Genomic DNA, 20,231 nt, shown 5'->3' on the forward strand with positions numbered 1-20,231 from the left:
GTTCTCAAGGCTACGCCTTTGATCTGGAGAAAGTGAATAGAGTTGAAGTAGAAGTTGCTAATTGTGAAAACAAGTTCAGCCAGACAATGAAAGTGTTGGAGGAGGGAAACTGGTTGGGCCTCTGTCCAAGGAAAAAGCACAGGGCCCTCGGAGCATCATGGTGTGGGATGGAAGTGTAGAGGGATTATCCATCCATAGTAAAGATGAGCCAATTGGGACCAAGAAATTGGAAACTGTCAAAGGTGTCATGTCATGGTTGTAAGTAGGAAGGAATTGGATCAGAGGAGAAAGGATAGACTCGAGGGAGGGAGAAGTAAGTTTGCTGGGGCAAGAGCAGCTGGACCATCCAACTTATGGGTTGTGAGAGGTTGGGAGACTAAAGCTAGAGCCTGTGGCAGGAAATACAGAGTGTATGGCCCCAGTTCCAAAGCAAACAGGAAAAGCTGGTTACCTGAAATGACTGAGACCCGAGGGCTGTAACATGGCCTCAGGATGATGAGGTGCTTTCTGACCCTTTTGAAACTGTCTTTTCTCTGCAACGGTGACACCTTACCTACAAAGAAAATTGATAAAAATATGTGTGTGATTTTGGTTTTCTGACAATAAAACTTGTTAATTTTTAAAAAGTATTTTAAACATACAACACCTTGACATCAAATGAATCAATTGTGCTAGTTTAGTTTATATGTATGTGTATAAATTTATAATAATATCTACATTAATAAATATCTCCGGTACCCAATTCTGCACAATGTAAAAGTGAAGTGTAGAGTGAATATTTAAAAACTGGAAACTGCTGTGGTTCAGGCAGGAAGATTAGTGGAAATTATCATGCAGCTATAACAACAGAATTCAAGTATAACGACCCTCAAGTTTTCAGTCATTCCTGTTGTAGACTTGAGACAACCTGTGGTGATTCATGTAGCACACAGAAAAGATGGATGGAATTAAAGTTTCATATGCAAGCATGTAAGTAGGGATAAGACTTTTTGATTAGGAAGTTAATAGGATTTGGGTTGGACTTATGCCTATTTGCTTTCTATGCTGTCAGTAATCCTCCACGACTTTGAACTGGTAATGCCATACAATTTTTCAGTCTTATATTACCTGATATCAACCAGACAGCGTGCAAATTTAAATTTCTCTAACATTAATTGTTAAAACAAATCTATTTTGCCTGTGGTAATGATTTAAGGACTGAATTAATGTATTATAGTTTATTATAACACATTCTCAACACTAAGATTAGCTAAAGAAAAACAGTTATATTTTATTTGGAACTTTTAGACTTGTTGACTCTGAGGATGATTACTTGTACAATGAGCTCTGTTTGAATAGGAACTGCCAGGTTGCATCTTAAGTCTGTGCACTAAAGTCATTTAGGTCAGCCTGTAAGTGCACAAAATGCACTGTTGTATTGGTTCCAGTTAATCAACTGATGACTAGGGCAGGTCATAGAGAGAGCGACAGCATGGAAGTAGGCCCTTTTGCCCACCATCCATGCCAACAATCATTACTCTAATCCTATATTAGTCCGACTTTTATTCTCTTTATCAACTCCCCCCAGATTCTACCACTCACCTACACACTAGGATCAATTTACAGTGGCCAATTAACCTACCAGCCAACAGGACTTTGGGATATGTTAGGAAAATGGAGCACACAGTCATAAGAAGAACATATAAACTCCACACAGAATTCAAGGTCATAAATGAATTCTGGTCTCTGGCATTGTAAGGCAGCGGCTTTACTAGCTATGCCACCCAATGTGTTATTGAATAATAGTATATTATTAAATTTGTATAAGGAATCCATTGGATTAGTGAAATCTTTTGATGTGGTTATATGCAAGTTCAGATCCATTTATAATTCCATTATAAATTAAATTGCTGTTTACTTTTTTACATAAACATCACATGAAATCAAATGATATGCTACAATTCATCAGGGTTATCATATTTATACTAGTATAGAATTAAACGAATGTTGATAACGTGGGTCTCATTGTATTTTTATAGTATGCACAAAGCTGGATTAATGAAAGTTAGATCATTATATGCTTTTATTTTTTTTCCCTACCAGATTGTAAAAGGTCTACAGCAGGAGCTAAATCGGTTATATGAGCTCTTCTGTTCTCGAAACCCAGATTTTGAAGTCCAAGGTGGGAAAGTTTCAATAGTGGCCCACTCTCTAGGTTGTGTAATCACTTACGATATTATGACTGGATGGTATCCAGTGCGGTTTTATGATAAAATGGTCCAGGAGGAAGAAGAAAGGGCAGAGAATTCCATGAGTTTTGAGGAACGTGAACTTTTGGATGATATTCTCAAGACTAAACAACGGTAAGGACTTCCAGATGGTTGAAGATTAGAATCATGGAAAAGCCATGATTTTTCAAAGTTACATATATAGAAGTGCTAGATTTGCAAATGTTATATTACTAATTACAGTTAAAATAACTTTTGGCAATGATGGTTTTGATCTTTGGGTTTATATTGCATGATACAGTTGGAAAATGGGCTTTCTCATGTTTCCTTAGCCAGGATGCAGTTAAGATGATCAGATTACAATAAAAGGCACAAATTTACATTTGGAGGAAAGAGAAGACCAAAATCTCTCTGTACCTGTCTCAATTGCAGAAGCAATTATTTTTCTATTGTTTACTAAATTTGGTTGATTTTTTTTTACCAAGTAAAGCCAAAGAAAAGTGTTTTCAAACTATGTAGCACAAAGCTGACAGCTATTTTTTTCCAAAGAATGCAAATATTTTGGAAAACAGTTTCACTGCAACTTAAGCTTGTGCTGATGTGATACAAACAGGTTTAAGATAATCTACATGATCTCAACAACTCTGGTATCTACCTTCATTGTTGGCATCAATCTGAAAGGTGCTGAATCACCAGCTTATTTTTCTCCCCCCAAACAATAGAAAGAAAAGGAGACTTTAATTGATATAATACCTTTTGATACTTTTGGATGTCCCAAAAGTCTTTCTAGCCAGCAAACTGTTTTAGAAATGAATTCGCCATTGCATTGTTGAAGATGTGCAAGTTCCATAAACAGTCGTAAAATAATTGCTCAGCTCATCTGTTTTTGTGTATTGGTTCAAGGATGAATGTTGGCCATGATTTTGAATGAGTACGCCAGTGAACCTCGACATTACTTGAAATACAGCAGACAGAATTTAAATTTACCAGAGATGGCAATTGGTTGCTTTACACCTTTTGCTTCAGCAGAGAGGACAGTAGAAACCAGCTGTGGATAGTGTTCACTCAGTGGTGCACTGGTGTCAGCCTAGATTTTGTGCTCAAACTGCTAGACTCGGACTTAAACTTTCTGCCTCAGAAGGGAGAGTATAATCAATTTCCCAGGGTCTCCAGAAATGGGGAACTGAAGAGAAAAAGTAAATAGTTTACAAAAGTAAAATAATTAGTATTTAAAATGGACCAGCTGGAGATGAGGTATCATTTCATGGAGGTTGCAGGAATGGCAGAGATACAAGATGAATTTATAACCTTGTTTTTCATTAGAATGATAGGATTCAATAGGGGGAGATTGAGATTCACTTCAAATAATTATAACTTAGCAAGTAGGGTTAAAAATGTTTGTGGAAAAAGCACAGAACTCTGATAGAATGACTGTTAGGGTTATTCAGGGAGGAAATAAGAGACTTGGCACAGGATTTTTCATGTTTCCTTGTATATGGAAATTACATCAGAGATTGGTAATATGTCAGTGTAGTCCTTTAATTCAAGAAGCAAGAAAACGTAGTTGTAGTAATCATGGACCAGTCAGTTTAATATCAGTAATGGTACAACTTCTAGGAAACATGGCATAAAGTTAAAACTCACTGAGAAAGATATATGTACCTTCCGATGGCAAAATGAGTTTGCTGATTGAGCAATTGGAGCAAAATCTAGCCCCTAATGAGATGAGATTTTACCAGTTTATGTCTGAAAGCTAAGAAAGGGATCTGTGGATTTGTATATATGCCTAGCTGTTTAAATACAATAAATATTAAACCACATTTGTTACCAACTTGAAGGTATTTCTAAGAAATGGATACAGATACATGTATGTAATATGCAACTGTAACCATACCTGATACAATATCTGATGGCAGCAAAGAAAAATTTTAAGAGCTTTTAGGAAATTTGATGTGATAGCAAAGCATAAATATTTGCAGTGTATTTTTACTTGGGCATCCATTGATATTTGAATGTAATTTTACAGATTAAAACAGTTAGAGCACCAATTACTGCAAGTGAAAGCTTCAGCGCCACTCAAATTACCTGCCTTGAAATTTAAGGTGAGTCTAGCGATTTATAATTTGAATAACAGACTCTGTGAACTAAGATCTTGTTTTGTGAACTAGTGCCCATTGTTAACAAAAGAAATTTAGATTAGTTTAAATCTTTTTAATTTAAGCATTACTATGTTTTGGTGACCGGTATGAAATTTCTTTGTATCATACCATCGTTTGCATTTTGATAGTTTCTGTTAAGACTGCAAAAAAAAAAAGCTTTCAATCATAATTTTAGTTTTGCTGAGTTTGAGCTTAAGGTTGCCGTCAATGTTTAATTAACTGCAGCAAGTATTTTTTCCTTTCTCTGGGCACTGCAGTGAAAAACAAATGTTTTAAAACAAAATAATTAAAAGTGGGCAGCCAAGCAGTAGGCACAATAGCTACAGCACAGTGAAGACACTTTTGCACACCATCTGTTAACAGCTGAAGACACCATTAATACCCAAATTGTTTTATTCTTAATATTTTCTCTAGCTGCCAATAAGGCTTTACATTCTTCCATTGCACTTGACTAAAGCTCTAGTTAATACTCACTGTAGTCTTGAGTTATGCTATTAAGAGAAAGAAAGAAATAAGCATGATTGTGGTTTTGGAAAACCCTGGAAGGTTCAACTTGATGTGCATATGAAGTAGCTGAACTGGCTGCTTCATCTTAGACCATTAACCCCTGCACTTTCTGAACTGTTTAATTGGTTTGTTATCACTGGTTCAGGTGGAAAACTGCGTTGCAGCTAACCTAATTTCAGATTGGATCATTTTCTGGGAATCTTGAAGTGCAGGAGGTTTGTCCTTGGAAAATAACACTCATTATATCTTTAATGTATTTAAAATGACTAATTGGGTTCCAATTTCTACTCCAGTTTCTACTTCATTTGTGGCCTCATTTGAGTTCTGGGCAAGGTAATATTCAGAATGTGTTCATTAAAAACATGAGTAGCCATTCAAATGATGGAAATAAAACATTTAGATTCTTACTTCAGTCCAGAATGCTTGCAGTTGCAATTTCCAGGCAATGAATTCCAAATTGTGACTTCCTAATTAATTTTTTTATATGCCTTTGTTTCCGAAGTAAAGTGGCAAAGTGACACAGCTAGTAGAGCTTCTGTCTCTCAGCTACAGCGATCTGGGTTCAATTCTGACTTCTGGTGCTGCTGGTGTGGAATTTGCTTATTCTCTTTTCATCTGCATAGGTTTCCCCAGGGGGCTCCATTTTTCACCCACATCTCAAAGACGCTGGCTGTTAGATCAATAGGCTACACCATAAATTACTCCTATTATAAGTTGTCAGTGGGAGAATTGAGTAGTGTCGATAGGAATATGTATGAGAATAGGTTACAGGATAACAAGTGTGGGAATGGAACTGATGAGATTGTTCAGTGTCATCTGCAAATTTAGAAGTGGCTTTTTTCTATATTATGAGGTGGTATGAGAGATTCTATTTATAAAATCCAGAACATTTTTATTTCAGGTTGAAAATTTCTTCTGCATGGGATCCCCCTTAGCTGTTTTCTTGGCACTCCGTGGCCTCCGTCCTCAAAATAGTGGTCAACAGGATCATATTCTCCCAAAAAGTATATGTGGCCGGTTGTACAATATATTTCACCCAACTGATCCTGTGGTGAGTTCTTATTCCATGTATAAGTATGCCTAAACCTTGATTGTAATATCATGTAATCATTGGGACAACACTAAAAGTGGATTTCCTTTTTTTCCCCCTCCTTCCTAGTCAAGAGAACAAGTAATTTGCTGCCAGGCCTTCACAATGCCATTGATAGTGACACATGGTTAAATGTAAGAGTTTCAGAGAGGAACTGAGGTGATGAGAGACACAATGATCCATATGGTGAAACAAAACAAATCACTTGCACATGTGCAGAACTGCTAGTTATACATTTGACTTTTATCTTTGGATCATGGTTTAAATCTGGCATATGTTCACAGATTCATAGAATGGTTACAGCTCGGGACACTGTTTGGGCCGATTGTGTCCATGCCAGTTCTCTATTTCCAACCCTTAGCCCTTTCTCTGTTGCTTTGCAAATTTTTCTTCACCCATATATTTATTGAATTCTTTCTTGAAAACCACAATAGAACCAGCCTCCATCACATTCACAGGGGATACACTCTGGATTCCAAACACACGCTGCATTTTAAAAAAAGCTTTTCCTCAAGTCACTCTTAATTCCTCTCCCTTTATTTAAAACTTGTGACTTCTTGTCCGACCTCCCACCACAGCTTCCCAATAACCACACTGTTCAGACCCCTCATCATTTTATATTTCTATCAAATATTCTTTCACCTATCTCATCAAAGAAAATAGTTCTAGCTCACCCAATCTATCTTTATAACTGTAGTCCCTCATTGCAAGAAGCATTCTTGTAAATCTTTTCTAGACCCTCTCTAACACCTTCACATCCTTCCTATAGTGTGAACAGAAGGATCTTCCATTTGAAATGTTAACTCTGTGTTGCTCTCTCCACAGATGCTGCTGAGTGCTTCTAACATTTTGTGCAAAGTCAATGACTTGTGCAGTTATATCCCTAGATTTCTCTGCTCCTGTACTTGCATAGAGAAAGTGCAGCGAAGATTCACTGCACTGGTTCCAGAGGTGGCGAGTGTGCCGAATGAGGAGAGATTAAGGACATTGCAACTGTATTCTCTAGAGTTTAGAAGAATGAGAGTTGATGTTAGTGTCGATGGATACTTGATGGTTGGCCTGGACGTGGTGGGTTGAAGAGCAGGTTTCTGTGCTCTGTGAATCTATAACTATGACTCCAGAACCTACAAAATTGTTAAAGGGCTCAACAGGCTGGATGCAGGGAGGATGTTTCCACAGATGAAGAGACTAGGATCACGGGCACTGAGAATAAAGGGTAGGCAATTTGGGAATGAGGTGAGGAAAACTTCCTTCACTCGGAGGGTGTGGAGGCTTGGTCATTGAGTTCACTCAGAATAGAGAGCAGTAGATTTCTGGACATTCAGGGAATCAAGCAATAAGGCTAGAAAATGGTGCTGAGATTGAAGGTCTGCCATGATCCAGATGAAAGGTGGAATGGGCTCAAAGGGCCAGATGCCCTCCTGCTGCTCCAATTTCTTGTGTTCTTAGCTGAAGTGTAATTTCTTACTTATTCATGCATGGGCAGTTATTCCACAATGTTTGCTGCTTCACAATAATGAAATTTGTCAGAGACTTAATGACGAATCTTAATTTACTTGTAGGCCTACCGACTAGAACCTCTGATCCTGAAGCATTACAGTAATATTGCACCACTTCAGATACATTGGTACAACACGTCAGTCTTAACAAGGTACGATGACATAAAGCCAACCTTCATCAAGCCTGCCAAAGAGTCACAGAATCCCTCAATGGCTCCTTCAGCAACTACCTCAAATACTGAAATGGAAACCATATCAAGTCCAAGTACTTCGCCAGTTATGCCTCGCCGAAACTATGGGGAATCAATAACCAGCCTAGGGAAAGCAAGTATAATGGGTGAGGTATTAAAAACATGTTTGTTTAAAATGCATTAAATAACTGTACAGGATACAATGTACCATATTGAGTGTACATAATTAATTTTGAGGTATTTATTGCAGGCATTGTTTTCATATAATTTGTCAAGATGTGGGCGACACTGGCAAGGCCTGCATTTATTAATCATTCAAAACTGCCCTTGAGAAGCTGGTCATTAGCCATCTTCTTGAATTGCTGCAGTCCTTCTAGTGAAGGTATTCCTACAACACTATTGCATTGGAAGTTCTTGGGTTTAGACCCAGCCCTGATAACAGAACAGCAATATATTTCAGGTCAATGTGGTCAGTGATTTGGAGGAAAACTTGAAAGTGGTATTCCTATATGCCTGGTTTCCTTTTCCCCCTTGGTGATAGAGGTCACAGGTTTGTGGGATGCTGGGCATAGTTGGCTAGTGAGTAACTGCAATGCATCTTTTTTAGATGGTACACCTTATGGCCATGATGCACCAGTGGTGAAGGGAATAAATGTTTAAGGTGGTGGATGGAGTGCTGCGCAGGCAGGTTGCTTTGACCTGGATTGTGCCATGATTTGCAATCATCCAGGTGTCGATAGTGCAGTTGGTGGAGAAACTTAGGAACATCAGTAGGGGAATTGATCGCTGTAGGCTTCAATTAATAGGGAAACCCGAGGTAGTGTTAGTGACATCAGCAATCACTCTGTAACTAAAATTGAAATGAGTGATTTTACTCTTCCTGAAGAGGTGCAGCTACTTGTAGGACTTGAAAAATTAAAAACAGAAACTTTTCAAACTAACAGGTAATGACATTATGCTTTTGTGAAGATTGGCTGCATTGATCTGCTTGACAATTAGTTTACATTCAATTTTTAGAATTGAAAAATTAAGCCACAAGCTGTTGGTGCAAATACCATTTTGATACATTTTGAAGTCAGTGACCTAGAAATTCAGTAAACAAAATATACACTGGTATGGCCTAGTGATGCTACTGCAAGATATTTGTGTGTGTGCCTCATGCAGAGCCTCAGACAATTAGGATGTGCTAAATTGCAAACTTTTAGCACAACTAATTGCAGGCACCCCACTCACCATTTGAAACGTGGCTCAGCTAACTCTCATCATGCCTGCACCCCTTAAAGGGAAGGTGAGTATCTAATCCAAAAAGTCTCTCATTTGGGCAATACTGACAAGATGGTGTCAGCACAGACTGGGGAGCAGGCACCCTGCTTTTCAGACTTTAAACTAGACGCCCTAGTCACAGAGTGGACACTTGGAGAGCAAGGTCCTGCATGCTTGGGGCGCAGGAAGCTACCAGAGGCAGAGGGGTTTAGGAAGAGTATTTCATAAATGTTAGGTGACTAAATGGGTGAAGGAATAACCACCAACAGTAAAATAACAGTAAGATGAAGTAAGTTACAGAAGAATCTGAAGGTGACAAGAGTTTAGATGGTGGGTTGTAGGGCAGAGGTTAGAGAGAAAGAGGGGAAAGTCCATGAATAAATGAAATAACATAGCTTTTCAGATTTCATACACTCTAAAGCCATTTGAAGTGATCTGATCCCATAATACTTTTGAGCCACAAGGTGGCATTATTGATGTAAATATTTGCCTAGTGAATTCTGCTCAGAAGAATGAGACCAGAAACTCTAATGGTGTAATTATTTTCAGAATAAATTATTTTAATAACTTAATAAATTTAATAATTTAATAAATCATTATTTTTGCTATAAGTGATTTTAAACAAAGTAGCAGCAAATGGAAATCTTGTTTTATTAGAATTTTGAAACAGATCTTGCCATTTGGAGAGCTAAATTTCATAGAGCTTAAATATATTTTCTATGGAGAAATTGCAGTTGAATTTCTTTACAACTGCAATCCAAAATCAGTATGTTAAAAATTTTTACCAACTACTGAAGGCAATGAGTGACCTCTGGAAAATGCTCTAATCAGTAAGTTTTACTGCTGCTTTGCATATCTGTTTGAATATGTTGTAAAAAAAAATCTTTGATCTTTCCAAGCATACTACTTTCTTGGAGCATCAGGGTAAGAAACATTGCTAGAAGCATAAGATTGCAGAGGAATACAGACCTAATGCAGGCATGCGGGATTGGCAAAGATGAGATGGGTCAAAAGGGTCCATTTCTATGCTGTACAGTTCTATGAAGGGAAAGAACATTCCTGCATGTCCCCTATCAAGCCCCATAGTTTCAACAAGATCACCTCTTGTTCTCCTAATGAGAGAGAGAGAGAGAGAGAGTAATAGGTTCAGTCTACTTAATTTCTCCCTACCTAACCAATATTCCTCCTGTGCATCTCCAAATCCTGGGAATCAATCTGGTGAACCTTTTCTTCATCCTTCTATTGTAAGTGTATGCTTCCTTGGTTAGGGAGATCAAGCCACTATACAATTGGAGTATAGTGCAGTGTCATCAGGCCCCAAAACATTGGAGCAAGAGGTCTTTACCGTTGTTCTCAAATCATCTTGTAGTAGAGGCCAACGTGTCATTTGTCTTGTAGTTGCTTACTGTACCTACATGTTAACCTTCAGTGATGCACAAGCAAGGGTAGTCAGATTCTTCTAAACACCAATACCTTTCAATTTCTTACAATTATATACTTGCTGATTTTTTTTCTTCCCTCTATCAAACCTTAGATTTTTTTCCCCCCACACTATTTCCTTTGTGCTATGCTGTCCTGTTATTCCAAGTTTGAGGCCTTTTAATCTGTACAATGTCAAACCCTTCCTTGAACTCAGCAGCAACATATTGTGCAAGTGTTGTCATTTTCCTTTTTAAGAAGGATGAGCATAGTGTCTTAACGTTAGGTGGAGCTGGTTTGTGAGTTTTTATGTATGTTTCAGAAAGTAAAACTATGGCCATCTTTAACTAATTTTCATTTTTTGTGTTACTATTAGGAGCTGCACATATAGGAAAAGGTATTGGTGGAATATTGTTTGCAAGATTCTCACGTTCTCCCACAGTGAGTACTCCAGTCAGTGAAGACTTCAAAGAAGTAACTGATGAAGAGAGAAAGGCAATTGAAGTTCCATTTAGTCCAAAGATACTGTCACGTAATGACTCTGGTCTTTTGTTTGGTGCAGGTTAGTAAATGAATGCAAATGTTTTTACTTTATAAAATTTGCGAAGTTTTTTTCTCTGAAGTTGTTTTATACTGTGTTTCATGAAATGAACTGGTATAGTTGTTGCATATGTATTTTCTATGAACTAGGTAATTTGCAAGCAATACATATTTTTAAAGTCAGAATGCTGTTTTTTATTCAAAGTTATTTGATTTTCATGAGTGCTGCATAGCAATAATTCCCATGTCACTTCCTATTGTTCTGGAAAGACAAATAGGCACTTCCGTACACGAGCTACCTTTGTTTTCCGATGCAATTTGTTCATTAGATACGTATAGTATGACGTTGTTCCCCATGTGATGCTCCTTTTAGAGCACTTGGGGAAATAGTTATAACTCTGAGCACACTAAATCCAGATAAGTTCATCTTTCCAACACCTTGTTCTCATCCATGTTTCACTTCCATAGCCAGAGGTGAATAAAATTGAGACACAGAAAATAGGAAAAGTAAGTTTTAAAGAACAGAAGCCCCTCTGCTCTGAAGCTTGCACGTTTAGATTTGACATGTGAGCAGTGCACTTACAGAAAATCTTGATGACAATAACAATGACTGAGTACTACAAAAATGCAAATTAAGCCCACAAGTCCTTATTGAGCACTGAAAGCCCAGCATTCTATCTGTTTTTGATAACTCAGAAAATATCTGGTCATAGGTTTATTAACAACACTTCAATACACATCTTTCACTACATTTTTATGTCCTAGTAGCATTCAACAGAGATTTGGATCTTTCTGCTCTCCCTTGGAAAAGAAGGAAATATGTGAATTCATTGGACTAAATTATTTTTTTAATCTGCTGCATAAGTGATTTCTTTTTCCGAACTTGGATTGGAAAATATGTCACATTTAAATACTGACATTAAAAATTATTTCAGTCCCCACCCCCGTCCCCTCCAAGTGGACCAGTGAACAACTTTTAACATAAGACTGAAATAAGAAACTGAATGGAGAGCATTGCTGCAGAAGTTTTTGCCCGAGTCTCACTTTGTAGGGTATATCACTATTAATGGACCTTACAGTATTTGTGGGTCAAGCTGAAGGCTCCCAATTATACTTTACATTCTGTCACTGCAGCATTTGCTTTGTCCTTACAGCACTTGGGAACATTGTTTTTTTATGGCATAGAATGAAGCAAAAGCTTTGAGGGCTTATAGTTGTTGGAATCTAAGAATTGGTACTAATTTCTAAAATAGCAAAATTCATGCCTAATTCTATCTTGTATTGTAGTTACATTAAATTGAGGTTCTGAAAGAAGTGGGATTTAAAATGTCAATTTTGGCAAAAGTTAACCAAGATTGCTTAGATGTGAAATTACATAGCTCGTAGATCTTCATGTGATTTTCCCAAGCACAGTGTTTAGCAGGAAGGACAATTGACCCTCTTATTGTGCCATTTAAAAGGATTGTGAATTATTGGTGGTTGATTTTTAATCATGTTGGTGGGAGTTAGTTGGCCCCTATGGATCTGGCATCTATGCTACCCTTTCTTTATGCTTTTGCTGTAGGCTATTCATAGTTGGTAACTTGCCATGTATAGATCCTGTCTTTAGGCTAACATCATCAACACACAAAACATGGCTATCTGAGGTGTCAGCTAATCAAAGGTTGGGCTACCTTCATCTGTGGAAATAGCTCAGGCGACATCTGTGAAAAGAGAAACAAATAAGGCATTTGATAAGGTCCTGTTAAGGAGATTGATTAGCAGCATTAGAAGATGTGGTATTGGGAATAATATACTGACTTTAATAGCAAATTGGTTATTGGACAGAAAGCAAAAAGTGGGAAACTGTAACTAGTAGGGTACCAGAGGGATGGATGGTTGGGTACCAGTTTTTCACAATGTGTATCAAAAGTCGTATATCCAGGTTTGTTGACAATACTACTCTAGGTGGAATTGTGAATATGGAGGAAGATGTAAAGAAGCTTCAAGGGGATATGGGCAAGTTGACTGAGTGAGTACATGAACAAAGCAATATAATGTGAGGTCATCCACTTTGATGCATTTAACTGAAAAGTAGAGTATTTGTTAAATGGTGAGAGATTGGGTAGTGTTGATTTTCAAAAGGACCTTGGTGTGCTAGCATGCAAATCACAAGGCCAACACACAGATTAAGAAAGTGACTGGTATGTTAGCTTTTATCATGAGAGGATTTGAATGCAGGTGTATAGGTTCTTGGTGAGCCCATGCCTGGACTATTGTGTACAATTTTGGCCTCCATTTCTAAGAAAGGTATATTTGGCATAGAGGAAGGAAGCCAAGATTTACTGGAGTGCTTCCACAGAATGACAAATTTGCTGTGTGATTGAGTAGACTGGAACTTGTTCTCTCGAGTTTAGAAAGGAAGAGAGGAGATCTCATCAAAACATACAAAATACTAAGAGGGCTGAATTGGGAGGATGTTTCCTCTGGCTAAGGAGTCTAGGGCCAAAGAGCACAGCTTCAGAATATAATGTAGGCTGTTCAGGACTGAGATGAGGTAAAATTTCTTCACCCAGGGGGTGTTGATCCTTTGGACTTCACTACCCCAGAGGGCTGTAGAGGCTGAATGGCTTTGTTCATTCAAATCACAGATCAATGGATTTCTGAGTACTACGGGAATCAAGTGCTGGAAAATGGCACTGAAGCAGAAGATCAGCCAAATAGTGGAGCAAACTTGAAAGGCTCGATGGTCTATTCCTGCTCCTATTTCTTGTATTTCATTGTTCTAAATCAGTGCCATTGTTTCTAGTTAATGATCTGATGATATTCCATCAGGCCATCAACCTGAAATGTTTTCTGTTTTCCATTCTCCACAGATGCTGCCTGATCTACCGAATATCTCCAGTTTCCTGTTTTCATCATAACTTACTCCATTCATTGTCCTCGATCCTGTGTCTTCCCTCTGCTTTATTTAGTATGTGCCCAGAGAGCTTTGTAGCTGCCTGTGGATAAGGAATCTCTTTCTTTGTCTCTACCAAGACTGCCAGTGCTGCATTAGAAAGTCTTGAGTGCCTGCTGGCTCATCTTCAGCCAGTGCTTCCAGCATTTGCTAGAACCTCTGCATTAACTCCTGCCACTGGCTCCAGCCACAAAACATCTCTTGCTAAAGTAGTACAGACTGACTTTAATTAGTGCTTGCAATTTTTTATCTGGTACTAGCTACTCACAAGCACGTTGTGTAGGATGGTTGTTGAAATCCTGACAACTAGACAGTTTAAATGTCTATGTAGCCTGCACCAGGTCAGACATATACATTCTAGTTTAGCCCCAGTGAAGTTCAGTTTGATTGTTGGAGGTCAAATTTAACTCCCAGTGAGAATGCATATAGAATGGTTAAAGATCAGGCCAAGTTCCTGTTGTGCCACTATCACATCTGAAGGCAGATGAGATTCATGCTGCAGGTAAACAATGGGCACATTGAATGTAAAGACTGTAGCATGTGATGGCTCCTTAACTTCTGAATTCAGGAAGCCCAGGCAACGGCAACTGTGATGGGCAACACCAGTGCCTGCTTCAGCAGTTCTCACCATGAGTCAACTTGCGAGGAGCCTTGATCTCTTCATTCCCAGCCTTGTCTTTTCTCTTTGCTGGTCTTATTAAATAACGTCATCCATGGTTGGTACTTAACTTTAGGCAAAGATTCGTTCCCATCATTGTCAGACTCCTAGCTCTTTGAGATTAAGCAATATCAACCACTTTGCTAAGTACAACCACTAAGGTTTTTTGTTGACTGGAAAAGAAAACACAAAATGACTTAACATGGTGCTTCCTGCACAGTGTGATTCCAGCTGGTTTGGGGAGACAGACTCCATTGTATCATTTAAATAATATCAGTAATCACTGATCTCAGCCTCTCAAAGATCTGCTTGGATGGTCCCCTCTTGAATGTCCTTCCCCTGATGACATTTTCTCCCCACCCCCCCCACCCACAGACAGACAGACAGGCACATGCACACGTCTCTCACCTTTTCAGTCTTTGAAGTAACTGATCTCAGGTCAGCAGTTGGGGTTCTACCACTGACCTCTACAAATCCTTAGGAGGGAAATAATGAGCATTCTGATTTGCTGACTATTTATCATTTCTGTATGTACTTTTATCAGCTTATCTGATGACAGACTGGACTTGTTTTTAATATCCCATTCCATTAAAATATCTTTCAGTTCTTGCTGTTCCAACTTGCACACAAAGAATCAGTTGTTTGATGGTGGGGTATTGGACAGAAAAAGAGAAAGGAAATTTTCATGAGCACCATCTGGTGGAGTAGTGCAACCCATGATTATGAAAAGTCTACAGGGTTGATTTTAAACATTTTCCCCTCAGTCCTTCAATTATAGCTGTCCTTCAGGTATAATTGAGACCAGTATGACAATGTAGTTACAGCAAAGGAAATTATGTCGGCTTAATGTAAAATTTGTATTATTGAATATTTTACTTGAAAATTTTGAAGTCTTGTATTCATCAGGATCAAATTTACATATTATCACTTACATATTTCATGAAATTTGTTTTGCAGCAATGATACAGTGCAAAGACTTAAATCTATAAATTACAAGAATAAATAGTGCAAAAAAAAGGAATAACAAGGTAGTGTTCATGGGTTCATGCACCATTCAGAAATCTGATAGCAGAGGGGGAAAAGCTGTTCTTAAATCATTGAGTGTGGGTCTTCAGGCTCCTGTATCTCCTCTCTGATGGTAGTAATGAAAAGAGGACATGTCCCAGATGGTTAGGGTCCCTAGTGATGGATGCTGCCTTCTTGAGGCACCGCCTCTTAAAGGTGTCCTTGATGGTGGAGAGGGTTGTGCCCATGATGGAACTGGCTGAGTCTACAACCCACTGCAGCCTCTTGCGATCCTGTACATTGGAGGCTCCATACCAAGCTATAATGCAACCAGTCAGAATGCTCTCCACCGTACACCTATAGAAATTTGTAGGAGTCTTTGGTAACATACCAAATCTCCTCAAACTCTTAACAAAGTTTTTGTTTCTCTGTTAGAGTTAGAACATCGCCTTGATTTTGAACTACGGGAGGGCCTTGTAGAAAGTAGATACTGGTCTGCAGTAACGTCGCACACCTCGTATTGGTCATCTCTAGACGTCGCTCTTTTCCTCCTCTCATTTTTGTACACACAGAGGCCACCTGGAAATGAAGACCACTCAGAACCAGCTGATTGCAAGGAGAAACTGTACAAATGAGGAGCTGTATAGAAATACTAATGGAACTGCTGCTTAAAGTGCAATGAAAAACTAAGAATCACTGTTCTGTTTTTTTTATTTTTTTCTAGAATCCACAATGAATACTGGAAGACCTATTTCTAAATAAAATACTCAAACTAGATAAGTTAAAAACTTTCCAACCTGTTGAGTTTCTCCTTATTCGTTGTATTTCAGATGTGTAAAGTGCATAAGTTTATAGTGATCTGGGTTTGAGACTAACACTATAGTGGAATTTATAATTTAAAGCCTGATTTGTATTTGTTTCGAATGTGCAAACTATATATAATACTTGAAAAAATGTTTTGTACTAGACACATAATCTACTATGAATGTTGATATGAAGTTTGCACTTATACCTCCACCTCCCAGTCCTTGTCTCACAACTAGGCAGTGTAGCTAACAATGAACTGTTTACACATTTGAAGTACAAAATGTATTTTGGTGCTTATAATTTTGTTAATATAATATCACTAATATTTTTCACTTGGTCATGTATAAATATATTTTAGCTGAAACAGCTACACTGTGCTATTGTATAGTACAGGAGGCACCACATTGTCATTTTCTGTGTTTCTTATTTTACTTTACAGTCAATAAATGCCCTGGAGGTTTTATACAGCAATATGGTTGATTGTAATCTCAAATACATTGCAGCTAAAAGATGTTTTCCCTTGCACTTCAAAATGCCACTGATTGGATCGGGCAGAGATCATTTTCAAGCCTTCTTAGTAAAAACACTCAACCTGGAAATTCTTTTGTGTCAAGATAGATGCATTAAACTGGCAATGTACAGCAGGCCAGTACAATTATATTGTGCATGAGGGCTGGGGTGTATTGCTCAACTTAAACAAGAGCTTTTACTCCACTGCATCTGCCTCAAGATTTCGAGTGTTGGGTCAGGTCGGGATCTTACTTGGATGGTCAGTGTTTTGTGGGGTGGTCATAATGGGTGGGTGGGGGTTGGCTTCATGATTGGGCCAAGATACAGTGGTGAAGAAACCCTAAGAGGATCGACTTGTGGTGCTTCCAAGTTCCAGATTTTACAGCCTTGACTGGTCAGATGCCTTTTTATGTTCTGTTAAACACACTCTGCATTTGTTGTGAAGATCTCCTGCTGCATGACTGGCCTGTGCCATCTGTGGGCCAGACATGCACAACTAAATTTAGCAGAAATGGCATCTAAGTGTACATCTTGTGCTGCTGGATAACACCTAAGTATATTGAGTACCTTTATATAAGCATGCCAGATGCACTGGGAACCTGGAAGCAAGATGGTGATCTTTGGGGGAAAAAATGCTTTAAATTCTATTTTTCTCATTTAAATGTAATAGTTTACATTTTTTTTTAACTTTGCAAGCACATAAAACAATTGAGAAGTTCAGAAACCTCTGTTTTAAATTTTATCCAAATGCACACTTTCTTGGACTATTACAATAACCCCTTTGGAATAATTTTTATTTTTAAATCTGCACTCAATATCAGGCAAGTGAGAAGGCATGTTTCTCAAAATAATGGTTGATTTAAAACAAAGTGCTAAATGTTCTTGATTAAATCTTTAATTCAGAGTCTTTAATTTGGCTCATCTGAGATTTTTATTCAAAATATTCATCAGATTTTAAGTAAATGTCATCTGCAGTGCCCTCCATCAGTCTGGGACCCATCAAATTTCAAGTAATGCCTAAAAATTATATATGATGAAACTTGATGTTTTCCATTCATCTATCATTTAAGAAATCCCAGGGTGTAGGTCTGTCAGAGCAAGTCATGTAATGAGTTAAATTTACTACTAAGAAAATGTATCTATTGGAATGGCCATTAGTTTTATTTTGCACCCCAACAAAAGTTTTAAAAGAAAAAATCAGATCCTGAAAAAAAAAATAGGTAAGTAATATTTCCAACCAGGTTCAATATTTTGCAAAAACTTGTGTTACCTCAAATTTCCAAACTTCTCGCATTTCTTTGGAAAAATACAAGCAAGGGAATAATCCTATCAAATTCCTCAAATCCAATTTTAACATTGTTTGTAGATCAGGGAAAATCTGCCACCATGCTGTTACTTGTGACTTCAAAGCCTATGAATAAATCAGTGCCCTAACCTACCCAATCCAAGGACTGAGTAGTACTAATTAGTAGTAAATTAATTGCTTTAAATTGAATTAGATTAAGAAATCCAAATTTGTAATCCAAATTACAAAATTCATTCTTGACTTGTTCAGATCAGAAAGAGTCTACGTTGAATACACAGAGATGTGGTCTCCAGTAGTAGATAAAACTTGTGAGGCTAACATAACTTTGTGGCTGAGGGTTTCCCATGTAGCAATGTGCATTGCTCCTTTGACGCTGCGAGTGGTGATGTGTTGCTCTTCCTGCTGATCCTCATTCAAAGATCTGAGCGTTCAGCCCTTGTATTGGGAGTGCAGCAAATCACCTGATGGTTTTCTTTTGGCATTTTATTTTTGTTAATTAGTGGCTTTGGTTATAGCTATCCTGGGTCCAATTGGTTGTATCCCTCAATGAGATCAGTCATATTTTCAGTGAATATTTTTGTCTCCAACTATCCATTACCAAGAGTTGAGTGAAGATAAAAGCATCATAGAAGCTTCCTGGGAACATGCTCACCTGAAGAATGATTTTTAGTTTTGTAAAACATGGACCATTCCCATATGTTGGGAGTCATCGCTCAATGAAGGCAGACATCAATGATTAAATTCTTTGATGCATCAGCACAATCTTTGGTCAATTCAGGAAAAAGGTTTTTGCACGAAACTCCTGGTCAGTGGTGATCCCTGCTTTTCATGTGCATCTGAGACCTGGACAACCTTTAGCAGGTAACTCAGCACTCAAATGTGCCACCAATTCTGTTGCTGTGTCATCCTCCAAATTCACTGGAAGAATAAGTGAACCAACATTAAGTTCTCTCCCAGGCCAATATCCCCAGCAATGGGGCCCTGGTTATACTCTCAGACCAGATGCCAGAATCAACCAGACACCACTGAGCAACACCAGAATCCCAAAGCAGACACACTAGCCTCTCACAGGAAGAAGTTACAAGGTGAACAGCGAAAAGAATTGGAGGATATTATCAGAACCTTTATAACGATGCATCATTCCCATTGACCCTGGCCTACGACAGCTCAAAGTGAAAGAGGAGCAGTTGCAATGGAATTGAGATCCTTGAGTTTACACATTGGGAGCACACAGAAGCCATGTTTAAGAAGTGCACCACTTCATGAACCACCCACTCAGTCACTTCATCAGCCATCACCCGATGCTCTGTCTGGAAGAATCTGTGGTTCCCTCATTGCATTCTCAGAACTGCAGAGCCATATTGGAAGTAGGTCATCTTCAATTGTGAAGGATTGCCTAAGAATGAGAAGAATTGTATCACTTGACATTGAAGAGTAGAGGTCATTCTGATTAACAAACACTGCTGGTAAATGTGTGGCATATATAAGAATCTGCACTCTTGGATGGCAACCATAGCCACAGACGTGCTCTTGAAGTTCATGTACCTGTCTGTCCTTGAAACAGGACATCTGCCATCCATCTGATATTTCACATATGTTTTCTCAAGAGTTCTTAATCCCTCACAAATTCCATTGCAGAAATCACAGATTATACACGTGAGACACAAGAAGCTCAAAGAAAGAGTGTGGTTTATTCAACAGCTTTTGATTGAAACATATCCTGAGGCATCTTGACAAAGTGGATGGGGGAGAACTTAGAATTTGGGATCACAGTTTAAAAACAAAAGTGTCTATTTAACACAGATGTGGTGAATCTGTTTCTAAGGGACATGAGTCTCTGGAACTCTCTTCCTCGAAGGGCGGTGGAGGCAGAATCTTTGAATATTTGTAAGACACAGTTAGAGATCCACTTGGTAAGCTAGTGGGGTGAAAGGTTACCACAGGTAGATGTAAATGCAGAATTGCCATTACAGTCGGATTACCCATGACCTTGGTAAATGGTAGAGCAGGCGAGAAGCTTCCTTCTGCTCCTAATTTGTGAGTTCATATCTTCACAGACTGTCTTTATGAAACTTTCCATAAACACTGTGGCAACCCAAACAGATGCCGTAGAGGGATGACAGCCTTACAAA

General features: G+C 38.3%; 1 protein-coding gene across 1 annotated transcript in view; it reads left to right on the forward strand.

The window, feature by feature from the left end:
- LOC127571399 (phospholipase DDHD1-like) overlaps window positions 1-17,031 on the forward strand; it is a 52,099-nt gene extending 35,068 nt beyond the window's left edge. Inside the window, 6 exon segments of the mRNA XM_052017727.1 lie at window positions 2,083-2,342; window positions 4,234-4,309; window positions 5,775-5,924; window positions 7,526-7,799; window positions 10,712-10,897; window positions 15,912-17,031. Of these exon segments, the coding sequence (XP_051873687.1) occupies window positions 2,083-2,342; window positions 4,234-4,309; window positions 5,775-5,924; window positions 7,526-7,799; window positions 10,712-10,897; window positions 15,912-16,111 (1,146 nt within the window). The 3' untranslated portion in view covers window positions 16,112-17,031.
- The last annotated feature ends 3,200 nt before the right edge of the window (window positions 17,032-20,231 follow it).

The sequence above is a fragment of the Pristis pectinata genome, chromosome 1, assembly GCF_009764475.1.
Source record: "Pristis pectinata isolate sPriPec2 chromosome 1, sPriPec2.1.pri, whole genome shotgun sequence".
In the NCBI taxonomy this organism is placed as follows: domain Eukaryota; kingdom Metazoa; phylum Chordata; class Chondrichthyes; order Rhinopristiformes; family Pristidae; genus Pristis; species Pristis pectinata.